Genomic DNA, 24,254 nt, shown 5'->3' with positions numbered 1-24,254 from the left:
AGGTGAGAACATTGTCTTGCATACCGTTCATTACCATGGATTAACAAAAGATTGGTCACTTTCCTCATTTCATTTCTATGATGGTCTTGCAGTTGCAAACAACAATTAAGGACAACACCAATAAAACAAAAGTTGTGCTTGATCATGTGGATGGATCCAGTTTGTGTTCCTTCAGAATGCTGAAACAGATCTCATTGTTCTGGCTCTGAGATCACAGACCTGGGCTGGCTGGTGCTTCTCACTCCATAGCTACATGTGGAGTTGGTGCCACATAGCAATCTGCCTTCTGGGATTTCTCAGCATCTCTTCCCAGTGGTTCCTCTCAGTGCCAGCAGCATGCAAGCCAAGGCTGCACTTCCCCAATAAATGATTCTGCCCGTTGCCATCCTGACTTAACATTTCCAGTTCCACACTCGAGGCACAGAGCAGATCATGGGGCACCTCAAACATGATCATCTCGTTCCAGACGGGGTTGATCTTGTGTTTTGCACGCTTTGTTTGTTTCTTTTTCAGCTTCAAGGACTGGTGCTTCAGTGTCACTTTGACAGATATATCTGCAGAAACAGGGATGAAATTTGGCCATTTAATGAAGGGTGGCCTTCAGATGTAAGCATGCTCTGACATTTCCTTCTGGCTTCTTGAAACCTTAATTGCCAGTAAGTGTCAGCACTTGCTGAATGCCAGACTAGACATGACTGGAGGTGTCACACATGTCTTTTCAAGTGTCTGTCTGATCCACCTTTGGAGTTGGAGTCCTGCTTTTACAACAAAACAAGCATGTGGGAGACGGGTGCTATGCCATTCTCCTTCCCTTCTAATTTATAATAGATAAATTATTATCTATTTATTACATCTCTGAGTGAAATAGGAGTATTATTTTATTTTGAGATATTATTAACAGTATTTATATACCGCTTCTCAACAAAAGGTCACAAAGCGGTTTGCAGAGAAAAATCAAATAACTAATAGCTCCCTGTCCCAAAAGGGCTCACAATCTAAAAGATGCAAAACACCAGCAGAGAGCCACTAGAAAAGACACTGCTGGGGTGAGGTGGGTCAATTACTCTCCCCCTGCTAAATAAAAGAGGAGCATCCACTTGAAAAAGTGCCTCTTACCCAATTAGCAAGGGTTAATGCTGTTAAAGGGTTAATGCAAGAGATATTTATATAAATAGATGTGTATGCAGCATTGGATGTGGGATGGATTTAAATGTGTTGTATGATTGTTGTATAAATGTTTTATGTCAGTGTCTTGGAGTGCATTGAAATTTCGTTGTACCTTGTACAATGACAATAAAGTATGAGATCGTATTTATATCTATATGCCTCCTCTCAGTCCATTGCTCCAAACCCATTTCTTTATCCCCAGCTTACTTAAGGTACGAGAGCCAGGAAATAGGGAAAAGTAGCAAGGATAATTGATTGAGGAGTGGGAAAGGGTTGGAGAGATGTGGGCTCCTTTTGATACTGAAATAAGACATTCTTTGTGTAGGAAAAGAACAGAAATGTGAATGATGATGTCATCACATCTAGTTAGGCACCGTGTTTCTGACATTTATCCCAGTATATATATAGGTATATACATTTATCCAGACACTTACTGCAGTGGGCTGTGTGTGTTATGTAACATGCACTCAGGGCTTTTTTTGTAATGGAATGCATCGAATGGCACCTTTTTTCCCCCCTCCTCTCTGCCCCCACCTTTTTCCCCCCCTGCCTGCACCACCCGCCCCCTTTTTTCCCTCCTCCTTACCCCCACCTTTTTTCCCCTGCCTGCACCACCCCACTCTGCACTGCTGGCTAGGGAGGGATTCGAACCTCCAACCTTGTGCTCCACAGCCCAGCACTCTCTCCATTGGGCTATAGGAAAGCCTATTGTCAAAGTGTTCAGAACTAATATATAAGGTCTTCAGCCCAGCTGGTGGCTATCAGTGCCTCAAGTATTAGTTCCAAACACTTTGAGCCTAAGAGCTCTGGTGGCTCAGTGGTTAAACTGTAAGTCTGTGGAGCCAGAGGCTAGAGGTTCAAATCCCACCAAGGAATAATTTTTTTTTTAAGGTGGGAAGGGTGCTCCATGGCTGCAAAATATAAAGGTTGGTTGCTAGTTGCCAAAAGGGGGGCCAGTTGAGGCTGCAAAACTCCTCAAAGTTCAGTCCCAGGCAGGCTCTTTTTTGAACTTTTTTTTTTTTTTTAAGTTCCAGTTAGGACTTAACCCACAGTTAAGCTCCTGGAGTAGGGGGCTCACTCCAGGAGCTTAACTGTGGGTTAAGTCCTACCTGGGACTTTAAAAAAAAAAAGTTCAAAAAAGAGCCTGCCTGGGACTGAACTTTGAGGAGTTTTGCAGCCTCAACTGGCCCCCCTTTTGGCAACTAGCAACCAACCTTTATATTTTGCAGCCATGGAGCACCTTCCCACCTTAAAAGAAATAAAATATTATTCCTCAGTGGGATTTGAGCCCCAAGCCTCTGGCTTCACAGATCTATAGTTTAACCTCTGAGCCACCAGAGCTCTTAGGCTCAAAGTGTTTGGAACTAACACTTGAGGCACTGATGGCCACCGGCTGGGCTCAAGACCTTATATATTTGTTCTGAACACTTCAACTACTGTATAGGCTTTCCTATAGCCCAACGGAGAGAGTTTCCTATAGCCCAATGGAGCACCTCCCCACCTAAAAAAAATGGGGTGTTTCACTCCAGCTGTGGCAGGAGTGCTTTTGCTATCAGGGAGCTCACACAGGATGGACGTGTGTGTGTGTGTGTGTGTGTGTGCGCGCGCGCGCGCGCGCACGCGCACACACGCAAGTATAAAAAATGGTTTAAAAATAAATAAATAAATAAAAAGTTGTGAGTTCCTGCACCTATTTTTTTACAAAAAAACCACTGCATGCACTCATACTTGTGTCCCACCCATCACACTACATTCTGCTTTTGATGTCGCCCTCAAACCTTCAGTGCTACAAAATGCACTCTTTGTCACAAGCAATTTTAGGACTCAGTTCTAACCAATGTTCCAGCACTGGCAAAGCTGTGCCAGTGGGGTGTGTGCGGCATCCTGTAGTTGGGGGGCAGTCATGGGAGCCTCCTCAAGGTAAGGCAATGTTTGTTCACTTACCTCAAAGTTGCATTACCCTTATGTCGGTGCTGAGAAGTGCGTTAGGATTGCGCCCTTACTTAGCTTAGAAGCTCAGACTAAAATAATCACTTTTCCCAAAGCTGTAAGATGTAGACCAGCTATGCAAGCTAGAAAGTATGTATGTATATATACTGTATATGCATGTGCACCAGCATTCTCTGTTAGAGGTTTTAATGGGAGGTATTAGGTGAAAAATAAGTAGCATTTTTAGTGCTTCACAGTGTTCAAAGTGCCTCATAGACATTCCTTAAAGCAGTGGTTCCCAATCTTTTTAGCACTGAGACCCACTTTTTAAAATGACATTCTATCAGGACCCACCTAGGTTTACCAGACTTTTAAAAAGGAGATCTTGAAAGAAATAATATTTTATTTATTTATGATAACCAGAAAAAAGATCCTCAAACATTTATCTCCCTATATTTACACGTATTTATCTCCCTATATTTATATTTGCAAACTGCAGTAGCTGAGCTCTTTGCAGGGTAATTAGCAGCTACAGTATCTGATTTTTGAACAGCTTCAGGGCTTGAGGTAATTAGTTATCTGATTTTTCCACCATCCTTTGGGGACTCACCAAAAATCAGGTCACGACCCACCAGTGGCTTCTGACCCAAAGTTAGGGAACCATCGTTTTAAAGTAACCCAGTAAGGGAGGCAGGTTTTTTAGCTCCATTTTGCAGATGGGGGGAGCGGACTGAAGTCAAGAGTAGTGATTTGCCTAAGGCCGCATAGTGAGTCCTTGGCTGAAGGGCTATTCTAGATCACAGCTCACAGACTTTAATTCTGTGGTGTATCCAGTCTGGTTGCGTCCTGGTACCTATGTCCTATACTGCGATGTGACCTATTCCCCATAGCACTATTTATCACTCACCCTTGCCAAGGAGCTCTTTCAGCTGTTTGGAATGAAGATTCTTGGCTTTTATGAGCACCACCAGAAGACGATTTGCTGCAGGCAGGTAGCTGATAGAAAGGAGGACTTCGCCATAGCCTGCATCAGGGTCCTACAGTTGATCAAGACAATACAAAAGTAATGAAAATTCCTTTTTCTATGCCATCTATGTAAGGGAGTCAAGAGAGCAACTGAGGTGTGCAGTGGACATTGGACAAAGAGGCCTTTATACAGTATAGCAAGGCTCAATTCACACTTCCAGTGGTGTAGCTAGAGGGGGTGCAAAGTGCTAAGTTTTGCAGGGAGCCTCACCATGGCATGCAAGTGGCCCCTCCCCCTCCCCCTTGGAACAATTCTGGGCCACAAGAGCAAAACAGAGGCACTGAGAACAAGAGAACAGAGGAGAAGCTCCCCAACTGTGCCAGGACTTCAGATTTGTGTTTGTGCAACAAAACCTGAAGTTGATTCACAGGCTCCAGTAGTTAATACCACCTTGCTTCATTTAACTAAATTTTGTATTAGGCAATGCAATTTAAATTTAATCATTTGCGCCCTGTAATAAAGGATAGATGAGGCATAGGGAATTGGTCTAAAACTAGATTGAACTGGCAGATTGCAGTAGCGTAGCTAGGGGGCAATAAGTACTACAGACGCCACAACACCCCATGTACACCTCCCACACACCGTTGGAGCCATTCCGGGCAGTGACAGTAACATGCAGGCTCTCACTGAATCAAACTGCATCGCCTGTGCATTACTCTCACTGCCTGAAATGTTTTTGAGTGGAAGGGGCCACTTACAAACAGCACATTGCAGCACCTGAAATACCTACTGTTTCTGGGTCCTGTGCTACCGGCAAATTGAACGAGCTAAACCTCATCACTCAAGCTCAGTATTTTATTTTTAGCAGACCATTTTTGGGGCCCTTGTTCTAAATTCTTTCCTGACGGTCTCTGTGAAACGTTTCATCAACCTCTCTGAGCTGCAGCTTGCAAAGGAACGCATTTTCAAGGTGCTATTGAGTTTTTACTTTTTTGTAATGCCTCTTGGCCCCTTCATGATTGACCTTATAGACTTCTGACCCCTCAGGTGGAGTCTCACTCATTTCATCTGACTCTCTACATGTAACCCAGAAGGCAGAATAATCACATTGACAATTGATTTTTTCCTCCTTTGAAAAGCAATACAGTGTCCTGATAGGGAGTCAGCTGGTAGAAGAGGAGGGGGAGAGTGGAAGAGGAGCAAATGAGAGGCTGTGTATTTGAAAAGAGCATAGGAAAATGGGAAAGGAAATAGGGAAGAAATTCAGCCCCATAATTCAAACTTTGGCCCATTCCTATTTGGCTGTTGTGCCGCCAAAACGTGCATTCTGTTGTAACGTGCTTTCCAGTCACAAGTACAACACTGTCGTAGAGTGCAGCCTATCTACCACTAGATGTGCAAGCAGTCAGGACCACTGACTTCTACTGCCTCAGGTAAGGCCACGCAGGGGCCAGGAGGGAGGCAGGGAGGGGGCAGAATGGGGCAGGAGTGAGCAGAGCAGGGAAGGGATGAGGTAGGGAGATAAGCAGATCGGGCCTGTGAAGGGGGCAGGTTGGGCAGCAGTGGTACCCAGCAAATCCTAACCGCCTCCCCAGGTCTGATCCTCTTTGATGGGTCAACGTGAACTTATGCCAGCGACATCACTGGAACAGGTACAAGTTGACACACTGGGTTGGCTGGAATTTACCCTGGGGGAAGGGAATAAATGTCCCTTGCCCCAAGGAGGCCTCCCAAGGCCAAGCACCTGCTGGATGCAGTGGATGCTACATTGGTGCCACCGCATTGCCGCACAGGGCATTATGTAGGATTGGGCTGCTTGTTGCAGGAATTATGAACTGCATATATCCTTGGCTGCATCAGAAAGATACTGAAAGTTGACATGAAACAAAAGAGCTTATACTTGAAGAGATCAGTGATCTAGGTGGTCAAGGGGATAATACAGCTCTACATTATCCCAGACAAAGGAACAATATGGTTTCCAGCATGTCTTTCTTTTCTTAAAGGAAAATCCTATTGTCTTCTCAGAAGTCAGTCTCATTGGGTTAAATGGACTTACTCCCAGAAAAGTGTATTAAGCATTGCAGCCTAATGGCCCAAGCCTATGACAGCATATCTACACTGCCATAAAAGGCCTAGCAAAGGTTCAGATATTGCATTGTTACTAGGCCATTCAAAGCTGCTGCTACGGAACCCAGATTGCGACAATAAATGGGTCCCTGTCCCCAAAGGGCTCACAATCTTTAAAAAAACAAAAACAGTAGAGATGCCAGCAACAGCCACTGGAAAAGATCCCATGTTTGGGTGGAAAGGGACAGTTGCGCACCCCCTGCTAAATGTAAGAGGACACCACTTTGATTTATTTTACTTTGTAAACTGCTTTGTGAACTACTCCTGTTAAAAGGCAGTATATACATATTCGTAATAAAAATTATAACTTGCGGCACAACCCACTACTAGGGAATTTCTCCAGCACAAGCCTTAATGAAGTCCATTCTATTACCCACCTATTCCAATGATAATTGTGTGGTGCAGCTTTCCTATGGATCGGGTCCCACAGATGGGATCGGTCTGCCTTACACTCTGCTGAGGTTGACAACACCCCCAGTGCTAGTCTCGCAGGAGCCCCTCCTCTGCATTATTTCAGTTGAAGTAATAAACTGACAAGCATGTGCTTGATCAGTCAGCCATCCTTATAGTCAATGATGAATGTGTTTTGATGCTGTGGCAGAACACTGGTGTTTTATTATTAATAAACAGCAAGATGGAACACGGAGCCTTGCAAACTGTTACGCCTGCGGTTTTCAGGAGCCGGCGAGCTTTGTTCTGAGCCTTACTCTTAAATTAATGGCGTGACTGGGCTGGCTGTGAGCTCACCTCTAGGCTCATCCAGCAGAATCACACAGCAAGTGGGTCTGACTTTTTTCTAGGCACACTGCAACAGAACACATCAGGCTTTAAATAAATCCTTACAAGCTGGCTCCTGAAGCGTACTGACAAAACAGCGCCTCTTTTCTTCTGATCATCTCCCTCATCGCTCTCCCCTACCCCAGCTCTTGATTAATGATTTAAGACTTATGTTTAAGCTCTCCACGTAATGGCTGACTCTCCCAGGTCCCCGATGACGCAAAGCCAGCATTCTGTGGATATCTTCCGCAACAAAAACTGGGGCACAACTAAGAAGCCTGTTAACCTGCTCCTTTCAGGTTTGAAGAATTTCAGCCTCGCTGTGGCCGTGTGGGTGGCTATGAGGACAGCCAAGTGCACATGAAACAACACTGCTGTCAGTTTCTCGATATAATTGGATATTAGCGGCTGTACTAACTGGATGCAGGCAAATTGTTGGCATTTGTGGTATTATATGTTCCTGGAGACCATCTGCTAAATTGACGGAGGCCATCTGTTTCAGGGGTGCAATTAGCCACCTGCTAGCTCCTTCCCAAGGTGAGAAGCAATGGCCCCAGAATGAATAGGCAAGGGGGAGGACCTTATCCTGGCAATCTCTCAACAGTATTTTTCCAGACTGGAGAAACCATTTTCCTAGCAATTTGCGCAACTCCGTATCATGCGGCTGCTTCAAGCTTCTGATGAACAGGAGCGATAGTACACACACAACCACAACAGTAACATGATTCTGTTTCCCACATCAGAGATCAGAACTCACACACTACCCTGGCATCCTTCCCAAGCCTTCCTTCTCTGCTGGGGAAAAAAAAAAAACATAGTAGCAGGGAAGGAGAGGAGAAAGAAAAGCAAGCAGATTGTATTAGGAATGGAAACTAGAAAGAACAGTCGAACAGGCAAGGGGAGTTCAACATTGAATATAAGAGGACTCCTGCTTGTTCGGGTCAAAGACCTATCTAGTCCCACTTCCTGTATTTCACAGTGGCCCACCAGATGCCTCTGGAAGCACACAAGACAACAAGAGACATGTATTCTGTTGCCACTCCCTTGTATCTGGCCTTCTGCAGTAGCCTACTTCTAAAACCAGGAGGCTGCACATACTTATCATGGATTGTAACCTGTGATGGGCTTTTCTTCCCGAAATCTGTCCAATCCCCTTTTAAAGGCACCTAGGCTAGACACCATCACCACATCCTGTGGCAAGGGGTTCCGCAAATTAATTACACACTGGGTAAATAATTTTTTTCTTTGGTCTGTTCTAACTCTCCCAACTCTCAATTTTAGTTGATGTCCCCTGGTTCTGGTGTTGTGTGAAGGGGAAAAGAACAACCTCTATCCATTCTATCCACCCCCCGTGTAATTTTTTTACATTTCAGTCATGTCCCTCCTCAGGCACCTTTTTTCGAGACTGAATGGATTGAGTAGCTGACCTATCTGTTTCTTTCTGGATCTTGACAGTCAGATGAAAGTGAGCCCTGAAGACATTTCAGACACAAAGTAGTTGCTCCATTACACACTTTAATTGTGTATAAATATGGTGCATTTTTCTTCAAACAGTACTACAAGAACGGGGTTGATGATAACAATGAGCCAAACTAGAAACTTCTCATAATTATCATCAGCCAATATCTGAGGTATTTTGTGCATTCACAAAAACTCTTACTGTCATGAAGTGCTCCACTCTCTTTTCAAGACCTGTAGCGTCACCCAGTGTAAAGGCCTATGGTCTCTTTGAGTGTCTGTAGCTTTTGCAGTCTTGCAGCTGTGGATTGTTGTGGTGTATAATGGTTTAAGGCCCCTGAAATCTCTATTTCATTTTGGTTCAGTGCCATCCACATACAGCAAATGTTCCCCACCCACAGAGAATAAACAGTGGCAATAACAAAATCTTATTGAACAGGTAGGATACCTTCTCAAGAGTTTTCAGCTTCTCCCACTGTGCTGTTCCATATGGATCCCCAATGTTAGCCAGACTCGGTTTCATTTCCCCAACAATGCTGTGCCTGGAGAACTTGTCACAGTTCCTCAAGGTTAGTGTCAGAACCCCTTCTGGCAGCTCCTCCTCTTTGATTGGAAATATTAGAGCTTCTTCCCAGGTGATATGGGGCTGCTGCTTCTTCAACACTGTCTGGGCTTCCATAATACCAGATCGGCTCATCAAGGTGCCCATGATGTAGCAGTCACAGCCATTGTTCTGGTCTCCTACTGTGGTTCCACACATGACTGCAGAACCAGGAAAAGGGGGGGGGGAAGAACAGATTCTACTCCAATACCAAAAGTATTTTCAGAAGAAAAATGGCAATGTTTTAATTCAATTTAAATTAAAAACAACAAACATATTCTTTTGTAACCACAGCAAGTTATTCTGGAAACTGCTCACTGAATTTGACAGTAATTGCTGTTATTCAAATCTCTGATGCTTTACAGTGGTTTGGAAATTTCATAACTAGTGAGAAACACAGAGAGAGAGAGAGAGAGAGAGAGAGTAAACAGTGCAGTGTTAGGTTTGAACCTTGAGAACCTGGATTCTTTGGAGAACCTGGGAACATTAAAACCCCAAATGAGGTTTGGTTAGAGGCCTAGATCAATTACTCTTTCTCAGCTCAGTTTGTCACATGTCAGGTGAAAACTTTAAGAGGACACCTCACAGGGATTTTATGTAATGATAATAAAGAAATACTGTACGTTACAGAGAGAGTCCCCTTACCTTCAAGGGAAGCCACACACAGCACATCCTTCTGGCGGTTGTAGCCCAGAGAATAGCAAAGTTCTGGGACCTGGTCGCAGCCAGCAACCTCCTCAGGACTCAGGCGCTTGGTGACACAAACATCTTTCATCCCACCTGGAACTCACACAATTGAGTTAATAAGAAAATGCTTTCCACTTCATTTTACCCACTCTGGTTTTCTTTACATTTGTAAAGTTGAGTAAGGTTCAAGTCATCAATTTCAATATTAGCTAAATGAACCTCTTTCTGTCTAGCTTTCATATAATGTCTTCCATTCTTCTACTACTCTTTGGAAAGGATCCAAAGCTTAATATCCTGGCCACAGGACAGGGATCTGTAGTAGCCCAATGCATTTTTTAAACTTTTTTTTCTTCAACATGTATGACATAAGAAGATAAGCATAAGAACATAAGAAGAGCCCCTCTGGATCAGGCCAAAGGCCCATCTAGTTCAGCTTCCTGTATCTCACAGTGGCCCATCAAATGCTTCAGGGAGCACACAAGACAACATGACACAACCTGCGTCCTGGTGCCCTCTCCTGCATCAGGCACTCTGAGGTAGCCTACCTCTAAAACCAGAATCTTGCACATACCTATTATGACTTGTAACACGTGATGGACTTTTCCTCCAGAAATTTGTCCAATCCCCTCTTAAAGGCATCTTAAAGAGATGGAGATGCCATCACCACTTCCTGTGGCAAGGATTTCCACAGACTAATTACATGCTGAGGAAAGAAATATTTTCTTTTGGCTATTCTAACTCTCCCAACACTCAATTTTAGCAGATGTTCCTGGTTCTGGTGTTATGTGAGAGGGAAAAGAGCATCTCTCTATCCACTCTATCCATCCCCTGCATAATTTTAGAAATTGCTCTTTGATGATAAAATTTAAGTCTGAACTCCTCTTGCACTCTTGTACTCTAGTCTAGCATCATGGCTTACATTTTATGTTTTTCCATTCTCCAGGCACCCAATGATAGATGTATATATCATGGTACCCTAGAGGTTAAAATATATATAAATTTCTATTAAGGTTTCTACTCATCATGGAAACACAAGTGGAGCTATCTGGAATCTAGTCAATAGTCTTAAAGCTTCAGCTTTGAAGAGAAGATCTGGGGCAAAAAACCTGTCAACATTGTCTTGTGGACATTTATGGCACAATTCACCAATGCAGATGGTCACAAATGTGCTTTAAAGCATGTTGCGTTGGATTTAATAGCGCTGGTGGGAAAGCATGTGCTGTCCCGCTGGGGCCAGCACAGGACCCAGCATGCCAGAACTGGTCAGCTCTGTGCCGAGCAGTGGAGAGGTGGAAGGAGGGTGGGGAACAGGGCAAAGGTTGGGCAGATTGTGTCCTGGGAAGGGGCAAGAATCATCAGTGATGGCACACACTATATCATAACCCCCTTCTCAGGTCAGATTCACTGGCATGGATCCACTTGGACATGTGCCAGCCATTTTGTATCAACACGGGGGAATTTCAACAGGATTGAACTGTTAGAAACCAAAGCTGTGGGTCCAGCACCCTAGGGACTGATGCAGGATGCTTTCTCTCATGGCTCCAGTCAGTGCTCATTTTATTCCTTTCCCCCTTTATTCTCTGCCATAATAGTCCTTGCAAAACATTTTTTAAAATCTATGGGCTGTATCTTAATTATGCACATGGAGACACTCCATGGTCGCAAGACAATGTGGCTGCAAGTCCATAAGACAATGTTTATGGGCGTTCCCCCCCCCCCAGACCTTCTGTGAGTTCTACTCTTCTTCCATTCACAGAAAGAGCTTAAAGCCATGGGCTGCTTCTGTGGGAACTCTTAGGATATAATCCTTTAATTTAAAAAAAACAGAATCATAATAACAGGATAAGCAGTTTAAAACAAACACATGAAAATCATTCAATTAGCATGCAGTCGGTGGGATTCATTGAAGCAAATTTTGGATTAAAAAAGGAACATGGTGTGAAGCAAGATTCACTAAACCATGTCATTCATTTAAGTCTCCAGTACTACTTTTTCCCTTATATTGATATCATGTATTTATGATGGGCTGTGCTTTGAGTGTTCGTGGTTCTTTTAGATGAGCTACTAGGGAATTTTATTGATACTGAATTTTAATAAAGTGTAATTCTGATTTATTTATATTGTATTTATTGTGTTACATCTTTGTGAGCTGCCTTGAATTTTACTGGAGAGGACGGATATAAATGTCTTAGGGCGCAATCTCAACAGCGCCCTGGGCTGACACAAGTGCTTTGCACCGGCCCAAGACGGTGAAGAACGTGCCGTAAAGCACTTTTGCACTGACTTGAGAGGAGGGAGGCTGGTTTACAGATGTGCACTAGCCTCCAGAGGCCGATGTGGGCCCCAATACACCGAGGCAACGGGTAAGCCCACACTGGCCAAGCTCGGCCAGCATGGGGGGGTGTGGAGGGCGGGGAAGAGGCGTTTCAGGGTGGGGAGGGTGGGAGGTGGGTGGGCCTGTGGGTGGGTGCTGGCAGTGGCGTCACTAGGATTCACGTCACCTGGTGCGGGAGGCCTGCGCATCACCCCATGCAGTGGGCAGGGCAACGCCCCAAGTGGTGGGCGTGGTGATGTGCCATCGCCCCACCCCCACTGGTGTTTTGGCTGCACCTTTTGTTAGAACACAGATATTTCAATGTGGTTTGTTTCATTGCATTCTGTATGAAATTACGCATTGATTGATTGATAACATGATGGTCTTATTCCTCCAATTCTGATTTTAGTGATTTTGAAAACTTGTAGAGTCCCACACACACACACACCCCTGTGTCAACTTACTAACAACATTGCAGCAGTTCTCAAACTTTTAGCACTGGGACCCACTTTTTAGAATGACAGTCTGTCCAGGACCCATTGGAAGTGATGTCATGGCCAGAAGTGACATCATCAAGCAAATTAAAATAAATAATTATAAATAATTAAATTAAAATAAAAGAAATAATTAAATAAGGGGGAGCCAGTCCTGTTCCACCAAGTGAATCTACTCTGAAGTAAGTCCTATTGTGGTCAAAGGGGCTTACTCTAAGGAAAGTGTGGGTAGGATTGCAGCCTGTGACCCCAATCCTATGCATGTCTACTCTGAAGTAAGTCCCATAGTGGTCAATGGAGCTTACTCTGTAGTCTGCCTGCAATAGCAACCCCCCAAAAAGAATCAGTGAGATTTCCCGCCCTCCCCAGTGCCCGGTTTAAAGTTCTTCTGTTTCAAGCACATCAATATAAAGACGCTCCTGGCTTTGCAAGTGCAAAATAGAAAAGTTTCCATTTACCATTCAAGCCTCTTTTTTTGTCCTTTTTAGTTGCCTTCTGGAACATATGTTGAACTTCATTTCCATCGGATCAGGACCATTCTGGTGTCCTCACATTCCCCTTTGCCTGGCCTGACCACTAGGCAAGGCTCATCTGCCTACTCGCGAGTAAACGCAACCGTGAGGCTGCTTCGCTTTCCATAGGGCTGGGAGGGAGGGACTTCCTTCTCCCTTTTGTGTTTTTGGGGGCTGCATTCATTGGATCAGGACCATTCTGACATCCTTGGAGTCCTCTCAGCCTGCCCTGAGTCCTCTCAGTCCTTGCCTGGACTAAGGCAAGTTTGCCTACTCGCGCGTAAACGCACAATACGGCTCACTTTCACTTTCCATAGGGCTCCATGCATTTTTTCTTTCCAGTTTTTTTTGTCATAACTTTTCAAAAAAAGGAGCTATTTCAATTCCGTTTTCTGCATTGCACTCCGCTGGACATTCTGCATCCAACGGTGTATGGATGGGGTAGCCTGGGGTAGCCCTCGAGGCCACGAAGTTAGCGCATCCTCCCCCTATGGCACGTCACCCCCCAGCGCGTCACCCGGTGTGGCCCACACCCCCCTAGTGACGTCAGTGGGTGGTGGGTAAGCAAGGGGCAGGGCCAGAATCTGGCACTTATGCCAGATCCTATCTCCGTTGCTCAGCAGCCCGCAGCAGCCCTGGGCTATTCGGATCTGTGCCACCTCTTTAGGTGGCGCAGATCCAAGTAGACCCATTGGGCCTGCAGGAGATCTCCCTGGGATAAGGGGAAGCAATTCCCTTTGTCCCAGGCTGAGCCACTTGCAGCCCCAAACTCATGCTGGATACAGGGCAGGACTACCGGCCTCCCCATTTCAGTGCAAGTTAGGATTGCACTTCTAAACAAATACATAAATGTCCAAATTTGATCTCATCAGGTTTTCTAAAACTTGTCATTGTACAACTTGTTGTTGCTTCATCACTGAGGCTGCAATTCTATACACACTTTCCTAGGAGGAAGCCCTACTGACCACAATGGGGCTCACTTCTGAGTAACACTCATAAGAACATAAGAAGAGCCCCACTGGATCAGGCCATAGGCCCATCTAGTTCAGCTTTCTGTATCTCACAGCGGCCCACCAAATGCCCCAGGGAGCACACCAGATAACAAGAGACCTCATCCTGGTGCCCTCCCTTGCATCTGGCATTCTGACATAACCCATTTCTAAAATCAGGAGGTTGTGCTGAAAATCAGTATGATAGAATAGTCGCAGCATGCCCTAAAGAAGCTCAAAAAACTTCGTGCCAAATTATTTTTCAGGACAAAAGTAAATCTGTCCATAAACCATAGACAAACTTCACCATGCCTGATGGAAAATTGCCAGGAAGAATGAATGATTGGTACTGTCACTAGAATAAATTGTGCAGTTAAAAGGATGGCTGTGGAGAGGGAAAAACCAATAGGGGTGCTGACCCATCAGGTTCAAATGTTGCCAGATGTGAGCAATTACACAGAGATTTGCTTGAAGTTACTATAGTTCTCATATGGTTCAAAGACTGTCTGTCATCCCTTTGCACTGGTGCTCTACACCTGCACAGTATTGTGTGAAGCCCCTACACAGGGGCTTGCAATCTGATCAATTGTAGGAAAGAAGAAAGTCAGTGTAGTCATGAATCTGAATAGGAAGCAATTAGCTTGGCATCATGCCTACCAGTTTGAGGGTGAATGAATAACTCTTCATTGACTTGTATGTTCATCCTTTTCTCATCCAAAGTTGCAGGTTTGCCCTTGGCTGGTTCTTCTGATGTCTTCAAGGTGTAATCGGGATAGTTGACAATTTCTGAGGAAGTAACTACTGGCTTCGGGCCATAGATATGGGGAAACTTTAGGATTGTCCTGGGCTGCACAGGTTCTGCAGTCTTCTCAATGTTGAACTGAAACCAAAGAACCCATTCATCATTCTTACTGTGTTAAGTCAAACTCCCTCATAGAGAAAGTTGTGTTAGTTCAGTAGGGAACATGCTTAAGATGGCTGATGTATCACTGACAAAATGTGCCATATTTTAGCAACCAAAGAAGTTGGTTTTCAAAGAAATTATCCACCAGCCTACTGCTAATTGGTCCTTCCATATTCCCAGTCCTTGATGGGTTTTTTTCCCCATAAAGTGTCCAACTCCATTCAATTAAAAGACAATTTGCATTACACTTAAATGCCTACAGTGATATATAGTTCATTTCAATACACATACTTAATATTCTTTACACTCTATCTAGTGACTTTGGAAAATAGTTTCTGGACTGTGCTATGCATGTCTGTGTATTAAGGAAGGACTCACTTGGCACTCCCCCTTCTCAAGAACAGTACAGGTGGTGCCTTGGCATTCGTGGGGGATCTCGGACCCCCCCCCCCACACAGATACCAAAATCCACAGATAATCAAATCTGCAGATCTCCCCACCTGCTGTCCTCTGAACGCGACTGGAGCTGTGCTCCAGTCACATTCAGAGGCCTTTCTGAGGCCACACCTTCTGAGGTATGCGGTCTCCCCGAACCTCAGGAAGCCTTCTGAGGCCTCCAGAAGGTCAAAGACCAGCACTTCTGGTTTTCAGCCGAGCACTCGACACAAGAATTCCAGAAATGTAGGTGCTTTCCTTTATCGCAATGGTGAACAAAACTGAGCCCACTAAGGGCCCAATCCTATCCAACTTCCCAGCACAAGGTACACCCACAATGCAGCCCCAAGATAGGAGAACAAATGTTCCCATACCTTGAGGATGCCTCCCCACAACAGGATGCAGTGCACGCCCCATTGGCACATCTGCACTGGAACTGGAAAATTGGATAGGATTTGGTCCTAACTTCTGTGCAAGTCTATTTTTTCCCCAAACTCAAATGGAGAGAATAGGAACATTTTACTAAGTGTAATTAATGGGTTTCATTAGCTTCTTTCTGTGTTGTTAATAAAACATGTAGACCATGCCCTGGGGAAAACACTCACTGAAGTTAGGTCATTTGGCTGCCAGTCTGCAGATCTGCTAGGAATACTCTTAAACCTCAAGGCGCTGCCTGGAGTTATGGCACTTTATTACTGTAGCTGCCTCTTAGAAGGGTCACAGGCCAAGAGCACCCAACATCAGTCATGGGAGCAAATAATATTACATAATTGACTCCACTTTCCCAGGAGACTTAGCACAGGATTGTACAAGAGCAGTCTGCGCTCTCTCTCTCTCTCTCTCTCTCTCTCTCTCTCTCTCTCTCTCTCCTTTGTCAGCTTAAGGTCCAATCCTGTGAGATTTCTTATGTGGAGTCAAGAGGTCACAGCCCTAGCTCCTGTACATAAATCTTCATGCGACAACAGTAAGCTGTAAGGCAGATTTCTAATCAATAGTACGATTTTTAAGTTTTAAAAATAGTCACAGATGTTCTCAGACAGTGAAATGTCCCATGCGGTAGTCAACACAGGTCCTTCTGATGAGAAAGAATCAATTTTAAACAATTCTTTTGGGTCTGAAGGCCTTATTTTATAAAGCTGGTTAGAGTGATTTCTGGCTATTGCTATAAATAGGAAATATTCAGTAATATTTTTTATTACTTTTTTAAAAAAAGCACTTTCTCACTTGTTTAAGATTCAGAGGGGACGGGGCTGATCTAAGCAGACATTGTGCTACTTAAATGCATTTATGCACTTTATGTGTTCAAATGAATATAATTAATGATACTCAAAGGCCTGCTTTCGGCTACAGCAGAAGTCAGTGCATTGCTGTATGTCTGAGTTGAATCTTTTATATCCTGGGAGTAACACTGAGATCATTTTGAACCAACCAGCACTATCCAAATATCAGCTCTTCTTATTGCCATCATTTCTTGCCAAAAGCCAGACACACCACCAGGCAATCCATCATCACATAACAACGGACAGCCCCCATGGGAGCCATACGTAAACACAGTGGGGACTAATCCGCCCCTTCTCCAGCTGCATCTTCTGTTTGCTGAGCAGGCTGCAAGCCCAGACTTCCAAATTATGGCAGCAGATGATTTAAGAGAGAGCCTTCGCTTTGCAGATGAAAATGCAACCACCGCCTTATAAATACAGTGATTTGTACAAAAAGTTTCAAATATAAGGAATGTGTCGGGCTCTGGGGCTTTTAGCTTGCTTTCTTCTTTAGCACTGAGAAAAAAATGGATGGGTTACTAGGTTGAACATTTAATATCAGCTGGCTCATAAAAGATAACACCCCCTATAAGTCAACCCAGTTTCAAAATGCAAAGGGTTGTTAGGCTGGCAGATTTTTTTTACATATGTCGTATATATTTTTTGCAATCCTTTTGGAATCCATTGCATTCCTTTCATTGCAGAAAAGGAATGAAACACCATTATGAATCAAACACACTCTCGATTCACCTCTCTGACAGCATCACAAGCTCTGATACTGCCAAGCTTCTATTTGTGTGTTGCTTGCAAACACTGCGATACTCTTAGTTTTTCTACTGATGGAAAGCTACAACAGAGTGTATGTCCTAAGCAACTGAAAAAAAAAGATGGAATACACTTCCCACACAAACAAACCAGCCTGAGACACAGATCTCTATCACATATGGAATTTAGAAAGTAAGGCTTCTTCCTGCCAAAAGAAGCCTTTTTTATTTCTGAAAGCCAACGCAAAATCAGAATTATACAAGCAAGTTATCTAAGGACGTCTTCCACCATCAGTGACAGCCTGCCATTTTAACCATGGAACTACGTGGTTGATTCACACATTCATCTTCATCACTTGTTAACTCCAGCATCAAGGGGAGACTTGTGTGTGTGAAACAGGGAGAGCACATCTCATACCACAGATACAGCTTGCATGCCACCCTATGCTACCCTAAAAAACAAGGTTAAGGTGTTAAACCAAGAGTAAACAGAGAATGTGTGATCTAACGAGGTTTGTTCATGCCCATTGTGTGAACTGATGAACACCAGGGACATGCAGTGCCGGGACAGCAGGTGAGGCAAAAACCAACCCGTTGTAGTCCATGGAAAAGTACCACAGCCACCCCCCTGCTTACACTTGAGGAGACTCTCCTTACACTTGAGGAGCTCTGCTTACACCCACTTTCTTGGGAGCAAGGAGAGCCTTCTCAGGTGTAAGTGGGCAGGACAGCTGCAGTGCTTTTCCACGGACTACGATGGGGCAGTTCTGCTTCACCTGCCAATCCCGCACTGCACATTCCTGATGAACGCTCTGGTCCCATCTAGTTGTTCACCCACTTGGAACTAAGCTCTACTGTAGTCAACAGGACTTGATCACCCATGCACAAGGCTGGGTTGTACATAACTTTGTTTAATCAACAGAAGACGTGGTTCCCATCTCGTCCTGTTTCCATTTAAAACTGAGAATAGATCACTGGTTTTTTATGAATAATCCACATCCCAGCAGCGTTGCAATGAGTGTTGTAAATGTAAAGCACATGAAAAGTGCTGTATCTAATGGCAGCAATCTAGCACACAGTGAAACTGCTTAAAGGCTCATTAAAGCCAGCAGGATGAACACAACAAGCTGTCCTATACTGAATCAGAACTATGGTCCATCATGTCAGTACTATCAGAGTTCATAGGCAGACATCTTTACTGGGCTTGCTACTGGAAATCCAGGATTTGAACCTAGGGTTTCTGCACACATTCCACCACTGATCTATGCCCCTTCCCTTAAAAAAGGTTATCTAAGGTACATACAAGTTCCTTCAGGACTTGTGCAGGCAAGAAAGGCAAGGCAAATGTATGCAATATGAACTAGAATTGCACAGGGAAACCCAGGATCAAATCCCCACTCAACTATGCAGATCATCAGGTGTCCTTAAGTAGTTCACTCTCTCTCAGCCTAAATGCCATTGTGAACTGCCTGGTGCAAGGGTAGTTTACACACGCAATGCGTACCTAATCACAGGTCTGCGGAAGCAAAGCACAGCTGCTTGTCCTAGCCTTAGAACAGCAGGTACCAAGCTCACGACCACTGTGTAACAAAAAACCAGTCCCCATTCAGACTGGAGCTTACCGTTCTGCCAAGACACCGCATGACTTTCAGTATGATCAGGCGACAGGGACGCTCTGGCCAGTTGCATCTGTTGCCCAGCATCCCAGAAGAATGCACAATAGGACATCCAGGCATGTGCGACTGCCCACAGTGTCCCTGTCCCCAGATCACATTGAAGGTCATGCAGCAACACAGCAGAATGGTAAGCCCCCTCGCGGGTGCAAGGGTTATTCCAGATCCAGTCACTGGGCCAGAGTGTGGAAGGCCCTGCCCTAGAATATGAAGGATAATGCTAGTATGAACAGGTTTCACATGACCTTCAGTCTGGCGGCAAGGCCTAGGAGAGGGAAGTAAAGGGGGTAATTTGCACCTGGGCCCAGGGTCAAAAGGGTGGCCCAGGAACCAAAGAAGGGGGGCCCAGAAATTTCCTGAGATCTTATGTTTTTCTATCTACTCAGACTTGTTGCCTGCACGGGATGCTGGGGACACTACTACGACTGGTGATGCTGGGAACCCTACTGATGCCACATGGGTTAGTAGACCTGGTCTCCAAAGATGTTTCCAGCTGACTCTACCCTCCCCCAACCCTATTTCGCCCCTCCCTGCTCCCATTCTGCTCACCCGTCACCACCCTCCCCCACTCTGTTTCACCCCTCCCCGTTTGCAAAGGGGCCCAAAAGAAACTTTGTACCCCCTGATAAAAGGCCCAGTCTGGCGGAATGAAGTGGTCTCTACAGTTGGTGGCTTGACAGGTCACACCCCCTTCCACCCCTCCTCCTGCTCCCGCTCCCTAGATTTGAAGATGGGGCGGGGAATGGAGGAGAAATTGTGGAAGAGAAGAGATTGCTGGTTTAGAGCATCAGGGACCTCACAGCTCAGTTTCTTCCTCTTCTCCACACTCCCTCTTCCGTTCTGTTCCCTCTTCTTTTTTCAATCCAGGAAGAGGAAAGAGGAAGTAGTAGCATAGCCAGAGGGGAGGCAGTACATTAAGGACAGTAGGTGCCACAACACGCTATGTAAACAACTTCTCCCACATGCCATTGGAGCCATTCAGGATAGCAGTGGCAACGCACAGGTGCTCACCAGTGCATTACCATCACTGCCCCCAATCGTGAGTGGGAGAGGCTGCTTACACTGCACATTGTAGTGCCTGCTGTAGTTATCCCGCTGGCAGTACTACTTGGTGGAAGCGAAGGGGTGGTACACCAGTAGCATAGAGTAAGGGGGGGGTGTCAGAATTTGACATGCCATCTAATGCCAGGGGATCTTGGGCTAGCCCTGCAATTTCACCTTTGTTAATCTTATGTGGTTGTATTGCGCTACTTTCAGGGGAAAGCCCAGTGAAATACACCATTAGAAATATTGAAAAACGACATCAGAAGCTTACGTTAACAGTAATGCCAAAAGAAAAGCACCAAATTTTCTGTCTGACGTGACGTCTACATCTAACACCAATGTCTATGTTCAGACACTCCATGATTCATGCAGAAATAACCATCTGATTCTTATAAGAAACTCAGAGCTCCCCTACTCAGGCTGGAGCCAGAATAGCTATGAATTATTATTCTTATTATTAGTGACTTACAGCCCAATCCTGTCCACACTTTTCTGGGAGTAAGCCCCATTAACTCTAATGGGACTTACTTCTGAGTAAGGATTGGGCTGCTATAAAGCAGTCTTGCAACAGGCTGTAGTATAGGCCATGAATGTCTATTTTTGATCAGCTGTCGAGGCTAAGGGAGAATGGTTCACCCATACATTTTGCAAGTCAATGACTGGGGTGGAATTTGAACCCACTTCTTCAAGGTTCCACTGAGAACATTCCCAGTTAAAACTGATATGGTCATTTTGCTCCTGCTTATTATTCAGTCAAGCACTGAGATTAATGAAGAAGGTCTGGCAAGAGTGGAAACTTGTTATTATGGAAACTCAGGATAAATTCGTAGCACTTTACAGCACAACAGTAGCCTCTCCACAATAGCCATTATGTCTGTCACCGGTCGATTTTTATTGCAAGTCAAATGTCACTGGCTCATCTTCACATTTCCTCAAATATATCTCAATATGCCTGACGTTTAGGGGCATACTGAGATATGTTTGCTGACCCCTTCACTGAATGATTTTTTAAAACATACATGAGTTAGTTACACAGAAAGCTCAGGCAGCTACACCATATTCACCTTCATTCATGGCAGACGGAGAAATCAATGGGTTTTTAAATATTCAGACACTGTTGTTTCAGCTCCTTTTCCTCTGGACTTCAGGTTTCAGTCGCATGCAAATTCATTTAGTCCACACCTCTAGCCTGATTGTCAGGTGCCTGTATCTTTTCCATCCCCACATTTCTCCCAAGTAGAACAAAAGCTGATGATTGCCTTGCAAATCTCACAGGCCACCTGAGTTCCCTCCTCCCTCCCTCTCTCCTCCTCCCTGTCTGGGAGTCATGCTGCACCCTGAAACCCTGCAAATATCACAGCGACTGATATAAATCATATTCACATAAACACACACACACACAGGGCAACATAGCTGAACATTTGCATATCTCCAACCTCTGCATAGACAGAAGAATCACCCAGTGAAATCAATAGTGTTTTACCTGCTGGACTGTCTGAAGCACGCTGGGTTTGGCATTTTCTGTGTCCAGGTCTTGTTCCTTGTCTGAGGGTCCTTTTCCAGGTCGCTTGCATTTGCACAAGCAGGTGAGACCGCACAAGGCAAGGATGCTGGTAGCTGTCCCCAAGGTAGCTCCCAGGGCAATCACTGGGACAGACAAAACCATTGTCTCAGACTAGAGCCCACAACTTTACTCAGCCGGCAGGATCTTCATTCATCTCTTGGCAGAATTCAGGCTGGTCTCAGTCTGGTTGAAAGAGTGCAGTGGCTCTGGGCAGTCGCTGAGCAGTGAGTGGAGAAAAGTGATTCACAAGAGACTAATGAATCACTCCTGCTTTGCAAGATGATCAGAGAACCTCTCCATCCTTCCTGATGGTATTTCTGGTTAATTCTCCTGGGAAAGCAAGCTGGAGCGGTTGTGGTGCCTGCAGTCCTTGTCAGACTGCAAGCAGGCAGCTTTCATTGAAGCTCATTCTCAGGCTCCACTGGGGAAAGTCTGATGTGCAATCGAGGAGTCAGACGTCAGCAAGAAGGGGGTGGGCTGTGCTGTGGCCAACTTGCAGAAAGTGCATGAGTGACCCTTTCAAGACTTGGCTTGCTGCACACTGATTTTCAATGCTTCGTGCAAGTCTTGTTCTTTGTCATTCAGAATTGCATTAATGTTAAAAATGATGCATTTTACTGACACCTGGTTACAGAGGGTCTCCTTTGAGTCAGAGAGAAGAGTCAACAGGTGCCTTCCTAGTAACCCAGTCTAGCTAACCTTGGTGCAACCAGCATGGCTATGCTGAAGCATGGGGCACATAAGGACATCCATTGGGAAAATGTGGGGATTTGCATTCTATATAATGGATAGAGTAGAAAACTCTTGACACAGAGTGTTTTTGATTTTCGGTTACTGGACTCAAAGATGAAGCACAGTTCACATAGGCCTAGCCTTCCCGGTCTCCCAAATCAGGCTAGATTGCGAATGTGTGTGGATATCAGGGATGGAAACTCAAGTCAGTGACTCAGACTCAAGTAGTGAAAATGCACACTTTTCATTGACTCATGAGTTGCGCACATGGAAGGCTCGTGAAACACTTGAGTCGGGGTCCCGTGTCTCACTACTCGTCCCCACACATGTTGACTTGAGGCTGCCTGTGTCTGGGTGTGCTCGCTTACTGTTTTTATGGTGTGAAAAACCCCATTCAGCATTCAGACCAGGCAAGCAACTGGGAGATTCCAGCCATGAGGCAGGGAAGGGTTAATGCATCTAAGCAGGAAGGAGCAAGTGGGAATGAGCTCTTTTGCCCATGATAGGAAGGAAGGAAGGAACCCATGATCATTAGATGCAGGATGGGAGGAGCCCAAGGGGGTTCTTGCCTTAGGATTGGCTTGGAGAGGGAAAAAGGAGGTGGAGGAAGCAAGGGGGAGGCGTTTCATAGCAATCACGCTTTCCAACCTTGTGGATTCTATGGGCTCTGTTGTTACTTGGGAGGGGGAATCCACACTGAATGATCAGCTAAAGTGGGACTACTTCTGCTAAGGAACAGGTTGTTCTGGTAAGCCTTGCAGCTTGCTATGCATGACCCTCTTGCCACTTCTGTCCCCACTTTCTTGCAGTCTGTCCCACCCCTCCCATCCTGTCTATAGATGGGAGGGGATAGCAGGGGAGTGTTCAAAGAGAGCACACACACCCCTCAGCAGCAGTCCCTTTTTTCTATGGCAGGCTTTTTAAAGGGAGCAGGGAGACTTGAGTCCTATCGACTCATGACTTGATGATTTGGAAAGTGCCCTTGTTATGACTCATTTTTGGGTGGGGGGGGACAACTCTTGATTTGACTCTAGTCTCACCCTGTACTGGATTTTCCCAACCCTGGTGGATATCCAACACAAAATAAGTTCTCCTACAATGTCCTAGGAGCATCTATTTTTTAGCAGCATCATAAAACTGGGAACTGGCCACTTGTCTGTGCCATGTTTGCAGGACTTTGGCATGGTTATCTAATACAGTAGCCAACAGTCACTAAGGGAACCATCTGCTGCAGAGCTATGTAGAAAGTGGTGCAAAATAGGGAATAAGAGACCAAACTGTGTCAGGCATCAGTGTGTAAGAATGAGAGAGCCACTTAGGCAAGGTTGTCATGGTGCAAAAGTCTGGCCAGAATGAAGGCAGGGGCAGGGCTTTGTGTTCAGGAGAGCTGCATATCCAAGCACAGGGAGGCAGAACAAAGATTGGAGCAGTGACTATGACGATAGAAGCAGAAGTAGAACAAACAGACCACAGATAACACAGGCTTACAAAATTGAGGGTCAGAAAAGTTTTTCCCAAACTTTATGGTGGTTTGATATGAATTTTGGGTGCCGATTCAAAAAATGGTATCTGTTTTGCCCTATCATGTCTAGTTTTGGAGATATTGTATAGCCTTATTAGTGAATGGTTCAAGCAGCTTCCTCATGAAGAATCCATGGCGTAGGCTTCCTCATGACGAAGCTGCTTGAACCATTCACTAAAGAGGCTATGCTGTGTCTCCAAAACTAGACATGATAGGGCAAAACAGATGCCATTTTTGGAATCAGCATCCCAGATATACCCAGGAATTGGTGTCACGTTTAAGGAAGCAAAATGTGTGTTGGCCTGAGTTAATCAGCTGAGGACACTGGAGAAATA

At 45.0% G+C, this 24,254-nt stretch overlaps 1 protein-coding gene across 2 annotated transcripts; it reads right to left on the bottom strand.

The window, feature by feature from the left end:
• Positions 1–249: 249 nt before the first annotated feature.
• On the bottom strand, positions 250–21,767 carry SYT13 (synaptotagmin 13). Of its 2 annotated transcripts, none has more exons than XM_066611261.1 (6): positions 21,585–21,767; positions 14,680–14,902; positions 9,645–9,806; positions 8,874–9,163; positions 4,004–4,133; positions 250–554 (listed from the first exon to the last, which is right to left on the bottom strand). In XM_066611261.1, exons 1-6 carry the CDS (start codon positions 21,765–21,767, stop codon positions 250–252), a joined length of 1,293 nt encoding a protein of 430 aa, XP_066467358.1. The 2 variants fall into 2 exon arrangements, with proteins under 2 accessions (XP_066467358.1, XP_066467359.1); XM_066611262.1 differs by having other exon boundaries at positions 8,874–9,187; positions 9,672–9,806.
• Positions 21,768–24,254: the final 2,487 nt, after the last annotated feature.

The sequence above is a fragment of the Tiliqua scincoides genome, chromosome 1, assembly GCF_035046505.1.
Source record: "Tiliqua scincoides isolate rTilSci1 chromosome 1, rTilSci1.hap2, whole genome shotgun sequence".
Taxonomy (NCBI): Eukaryota; Metazoa; Chordata; class Lepidosauria; order Squamata; family Scincidae; genus Tiliqua; species Tiliqua scincoides.
This window is presented reverse-complemented; position numbering and strand designations above follow the sequence as displayed.

Coding starts and splice junctions, on each gene's coding strand:
- SYT13 (XM_066611261.1), bottom strand. CDS start 21,767: ATGGTTTTGTCTGTCCCAGTGATTGCCCTGGGAGCTACCTTGGGGACA. Junction 14,903..21,584: donor TGCTTCAGACAGTCCAGCAG/GTAAAACACTAT, acceptor CTTTGGTTTCAG/TTCAACATTGAGAAGACTGC. Junction 9,164..9,644: donor GACTCTCTCTGTAACGTACA/GTATTTCTTTAT, acceptor CCACAGTAGGAG/ACCAGAACAATGGCTGTGAC.